The sequence below is a fragment of the Coregonus clupeaformis genome, chromosome 33 (assembly GCF_020615455.1).
Source record: "Coregonus clupeaformis isolate EN_2021a chromosome 33, ASM2061545v1, whole genome shotgun sequence".
Lineage (NCBI taxonomy): Eukaryota > Metazoa > Chordata > Actinopteri > Salmoniformes > Salmonidae > Coregonus > Coregonus clupeaformis.
This window is the reverse complement of record NC_059224.1, coordinates 1790328-1796327: the sequence shown is the minus strand read 5'-3', so window position 1 is coordinate 1796327 and position 6000 is coordinate 1790328. Positions and strand designations below refer to the sequence as shown.

The 6000-nt window shown below is 44.5% G+C and overlaps 1 protein-coding gene across 1 annotated transcript in view; it reads right to left on the bottom strand.

Moving 5' to 3' along the window:
• Positions 1 to 336: 336 nt before the first annotated feature.
• eif2b4 (eukaryotic translation initiation factor 2B, subunit 4 delta) overlaps positions 337 to 6000 on the bottom strand; it is a 48346-nt gene continuing 42682 nt past the window's right edge. The window contains exons 12-13 of the mRNA XM_041859919.2: positions 4918 to 5098; positions 337 to 972 (exon numbers count right to left, since the gene is read on the bottom strand). Coding sequence (XP_041715853.1) covers positions 773 to 972; positions 4918 to 5098 — 381 coding nt within the window. The 3' untranslated portion in view covers positions 337 to 772. The remainder of the gene's footprint in view (positions 973 to 4917; positions 5099 to 6000) is intronic.

The following is a 6000-nucleotide window of genomic DNA, read 5'->3' as shown; positions in this document are numbered from 1 at the left end:
CAGATCCCAGCAGTCCTACTCTGAGACACTCTGTGGATACGGGACCTGTTCCCACATTCACCCTATACCTTCTACCCCTCCCCCCCCCTCTATATTCAACCTATGATAAAGATGACAGACCTTCTACCTCTGGATTTTTGTTTTAGATTCCGTCTCTCACAGTTGAAGTGTACCTAATGATAAAAAAATTACAGACCTCTACATGCTTTGCAAGTAGGAAAACCTGCAAAATCGGCAGTGTATCAAATACTTGTTCTCCCCACTGTACCCCCTCCCCCCTCCCTCCCTCCCCCCTCTCTATATTCAACCCTGCCAAAAGAACACATAGGAACTCTGTTTAAAAAGCATGTGCCATTTCAGATATTTATTGCATGCCAAAAGCACAGGTGTGAATCAACACTCAAGAAGAGCAGAGCACTTCTGTAGTCTTGCTTGGGCCAGCTGTTACAGTGGATATAGCCTAGCATGGAGAAACACTGAGCCAAGGGAGAGAGACTGAGTCTAAAGCCCCGTTCCAATAGCAACACTAGCATGCTACTAAGAATTAAAACAATGAATTGGGCAGGCCTATGCATTGGGATGTCCTCTGCTAGAATGGACATTGGAACATTAGTGTACATCCCCAATCGGAACCCTATCCCCTATATATGGTATAGGGTACCATCTAAGACACAGCCTATAACTTCTTATGGAACACCACATCAAAGTCAAACCCCTGCGTCGTCAGTCTGCGACTCTACGCCAGACCCCCTGGGTCCAGTCCCCTCCACTCTTACTGGTCAAGGTTTTTGACCCTGAGGACAACAGGAACGGAGGTGCAGGGGATCATGCCCAGGTCTGTGATGACCAGGTCCACGAAGTCCGGTGGCGTGACGTCGTAGACCAGGTTCAGCAGACCCAGGGAGCTCACGTCCTGCCAGTTCTCCAGCAGGATCTTCCCCTTCCGGGTCACCATCAGGTCATCGGGGTCATCTGAGGAAAGAAAAATAGGGTTTGTGAAATTTGCACTGCTACTAATGTTGTTTCTATTCAAGTCAGGTTAGGAAGATAATTTAATATCTGGACAACTTTGTCGATTGAAGTTAATATTACATTTGCAGATCCATATCTAGGTTACCTGGGAGCAGAACAGAAATGACCCAAACTCAGAAACTAAAATGTTTCATTGTATTGATTAAAGATACATTTACATTTTAGTCATTTAGCAGACACTCTTATCCAGAGCGACTTAGATAGTGAGTGCATACATTTTTCATACTGGCCCCCCGTGGGAAACTAAGCCACAACCTTGGCGTTGCAAGCGCCATGCTCTACCAACTGAGCTACAGGGGACTCTTCCTGGGGTTTATTATGGATCCCCATTAGTTCCTACCAAGGAAGCAGCTACTCTTCCTGGGGTTTATTATGGATCCCCATTAGTTCCTGCCAAGGCAGAAGCTACTCTTCCTGGGGTTTATTATGGATCCCCATTAGTTCCTACCAAGGCATCAGCTGCTCTTCCTGGGGTTTATTATGGATCCCCATTAGTTCCTGCCAAGGCAGAAGCTACTCTTCCTGGGGTTTATTATGGATCCCCATTAGTTCCTGCCAAGGCAGCAGCTACTCTTCCTGGGGTTTATTATGGAGCCCCATTAGTTCCTGCCAAGACAGCAGCTACTCTTCCTGGGGTTTATTATGGATCCCCATTAGTTCCTGCCAAGGCAGCAGCTACTCTTCCTGGGGTTTATTATGGAGCCCCATTAGTTCCTGCCAAGACAGCAGCTACTCTTCCTGGGGTTTATTATGGATCCCCATTAGTTCCTGCCAAGGCAGCAGCTACTCTTCCTGTGGTTTATTATGGATCCCCATTAGTTCCTGCCAAGGCAGCAGCTACTCTTCCTGGGGTTTATTATGGAGCCCCATTAGTTCCTGCCAAGACAGCAGCTACTCTTCCTGGGGTTTATTATGGATCCCCATTAGTTCCTGCCAAGGCAGCAGCTACTCTTCCTGTGGTTTATTATGGATCCCCATTAGTTCCTGCCAAGGCAGCAGCTACTCTTCCTGTGGTTTATTATGGATCCCCATTAGTTCCTGCCAAGGCAGCAGCTACTCTTCCTGGGGTTTATTATGGATCCCCATTAGTTCCTGCCAAGGCAGCAGCTACTCTTCCTGTGGTTTATTATGGATCCCCATTAGTTCCTGCCAAGGCAGCAGCTACTCTTCCTGGGGTTTATTATGGATCCCCATTAGTTCCTGCCAAGGCAGCAGCTACTCTTCCTGGGGTTTATTATGGATCCCCATTAGTTCCTGCCAAGGCAGCAGCTACTCTTCCCGGGGTTTATTATGGATCCCCATTAGTTCCTGCCAAGGCAGCAGCTACTCTTCCTGGGGTTTATTATGGATCCCCATTAGTTCCCGCCAAGGCAGCAGCTACTCTTCCTGGGGTTTATTATGGATCCCCATTAGTTCCTGCCAAGGCAGCAGCTACTCTTCCCGGGGTCCAGCAACATTAAGGCAGTTATATACAATAAAAAATATTACATGACATTACATTTCATAACACTTTACCCAATACATTTAGTGTGTTCCCTCAGGCCACTACTCCACTATCACATATTTACAATACAACATCCATGTGTACGTGTGTGTAGAGTGCGTGTTTCTGTTCACAGTCCACGCTGTTCCATAAGGTGTATTTGTATCTGTTTTCTAAATCTGATTCTACTGCTTGCATCAGTTACCTGATGTGGAATAGAGTTCCATGTAGTCATGGCTCTATGTAGTACTGTGTGCCTCCCATAGTCCGTTCTGGACTTGGGGACTGTGAAGAGACCTCTGGTGGCATGTCTTGTGGGGTATGCATGGGTGTCCGAGCTGTGCGCCAGTAGTTCAAACAGACAGCTCGGTGCATTCAACATGTCAACACCTCTCACAAATACAAGTAGTGATCAGGTCAATCTCTCCTCCACTTTGAGCCAGGAGAGATTGACATGCATATTATTAATATTAGCTCTCTGTGCACATCCAAGGACCAGCCGCGCTGCCCTGTTCTGAGCCTTTTGCAATTCTCCTGAGTCCCTCTTTGTGGCACCTGACCACACGACTGAACAGTAGTCCAGGTGCGACAAAACTAGGGCCTGTAGGACCTGCCTTGTTGATAGCGTTGTTAAGAATCCAGAGCTGCGCTTTATTATGGACAGACTTCTCCCCATCTTAGCTACTGTTGTATCAACATGTTTTGACCATGACAGTTTACAATCCATGGTTACTCCAAGCAGTTTAGTCACCTCAACTTGCTCAATTTCCACATTTTATTATTTATTACAAGATCGAGTGTTTAGTGAATGATTTGTCCCAAATAAAATGCTTTTAGTTTATGAAATATTAAGGACTAACGTATTCCTTGCCACCCATTCTGAAACTAACTGCAGCTCTTTGTTAAGTGTTGCAGTGATTTCACTCACTGCAGTAGCTGAAGTGTATAGTGTTGAGTCATCCGCATACATAGACACACTGGCTTTACTCAGAGCCAGTGGCAGGTCATTAGTAAAGATTGAAAAAAAGCAAGGAGCCTAGAAAGCTGCCCTGGGGAATTCCTGATTCTACCTGGATTATGTTGGAGAGGCTTCCGTTAAAGAACACCCTCTGTGTTCTGTTAGACAGGTAACTCTTTATCCACAATATAGCAGGTGGAGTAAAGCCATAACACATACGTTTTTCCAGCAGCAGACTATGATCGATAATGTCAAAAGCCGCACTGAAGTCTAACAAAACAGCCACTGCAATCTTTTTATCATCAATTTCTCTCAGCCAATCATCAGTCATTTGTGTAAGTGCCGTGCTTGTTGAATGCCCTTCCCTATAAGCGTGCTGAAAGTCTGTTGTCAATTTGTTTACAGTAAAATAGCATTGTATCTGGTCAAACACAATTATTTCCAAAAAGTTTACTAAGGGTCGGTAACAGGCTGATTACTGGCTCAAATAGCCGAGCAAAGGGGGCTTTACTATTCTTGGGTATCAGAAATACTTTAGCATTTCATACCGTAGATTCCTCTATTAGCTCTAATACGATAACCATATACTGTAGGTTTATGCTTCTACTTAGAGAACGCCAAGTTTGGATCCTGGATGCTGATTGGTTGATAGCCATTAGTTGTTCACGATAATCCACGCAAAATGCCATAATTCCATTTCAAGTATCAATCCACTGTTCTGTAGTCCAGCCAGGCATTTATAAACTTCAACCACTGTTCTGCAAACGAAGGTCAAACAAACTAAAAATGCACATAGTTTGCTGTTAATTCAGCTGCTTGATGTGATTGTGTGTTAGCTTTAGTTGGCTAGCTAACGTTAGCTAGCAAAGGAGAAGTAACGTTAGCCTAGCTATCCTCCATAACCATCTTATTGACTCGACAATCAACTGGTTGTTGCCTATTTATAAAGTATTTATTAATTAAATATTTTATTGTAGTTCTTGTCTCTCATCTTCATTGAACCTCTGCTATCTAGCTACATGCCAATGATTTGTTTAGCATAGCAACGTAGAATGGATAGAATGAACGACTGGGTCAAAACATTCCAATAGAGTTAACGACCAGCCTGTTTGGTTAGCAACTTTAGAACCTCAGAACTAACAACTGGCTTTTGCCCGGACTATATAGTCTCGTGGAAGGATGAATTAAAATGTTAATGTTTTTAATGAAAACAAATCTTATTTTTTTTATTTTTTTTATATATGTTGGCAACTGTTTTATAAAAGCAACAAGGTCCTCGAACCCGGGAATTATTGTGTGATAACTCCCTCCTAAGGACGGTTTCCCGGTCCTCGGCTCAGAGGAGCCCTCAGTCGGGAGTTATCACACGATAATCCCTGGGTTCTCATGCCTTACTTATTAAATTATAAACTCAAGGAGGCTAAATGAATGCTTGCCACATTACCGAGCTCATTGGAGACGAAGGAGTCAGTCTGCACCCTCTCACAGAACTTGTATGTCTCACAGCAGACCAGGACTGGCACGTTGAAGGTCCTGGCCACCAGAGCTATCTGAGATGTCCCCACACGAGACATCACGTAGCCATTAGCCAGCAGGGCATGGGCACCCAGGAACACCTTAGATACCTGGGAGAGGGGCAAGTTTAATGATTGAATTTTGAGTTAAATTAGACCATTTATAAAAACCCACATACAGTTAGTTGCATGTGCTGTGGGGAGGTTAGTTAAAAGAACAGGGAAGAGCGAGAGTGTTAAACCAAAGAACATTGTAAGGAAAACATTCACTGGGCCTTTGGATTTTCTACATTGTGATAAATCAACAAATACCTATAACACCAAAAATCTCAATGATAAGTGCCATAGTGCAATGACACCTCCAGTCCTCCAAGAGTTTTCACACCCATGAGTCAACACTTTGTAGAAGCACCTTTGGCGACAATTACAGCTTTGAGTCATCTTGGGTATGTCTATCAGCTTTTCACATCTGGATTTGGGGATTTTCTCCCTTGCAGTTTTTCTCAAAAACTCTGTTAAGTTAGATGGGGAGCAGTGATGAACAGCAATCTTTAAGTCTTTCCACATATTTTCAATGGGATTCAAGTCTGGCCTCTGGCTGGGCCACTCAGGGACTTTCACATTCTAGTTCTGAAGCCATTCCAGTGTTGCTTTGGCTGTATGCTTGAGGCCATTGTCCTGGTGGAACGTAAATCTTCTCCCCCAGTCTAAGGTGGTTTGCACTGTGAAGCAGGTTCTCATCAAGGATTTGCCTGTATTTGGCTCCATTCATTGTTCCCTCTATCCTTACCGGTCTCCCAGTCCCTGCTGCTGAAAAGCATCCCCATAGCATGATGCTGCCACCACCATGCTTCACGGTAGGGATGGTGTTAGACAGGTGATGAGCTGTGCCTGGTTTTCTCCAGACATAACGCTTTGCATTCAGGCCAAAGAGTTACATTTTTGTCTCATCAGACCACAGAATCTTTTGCCACGTGCCTTTTTACAAACTCCAGGCATGCGGCCATTTGGCT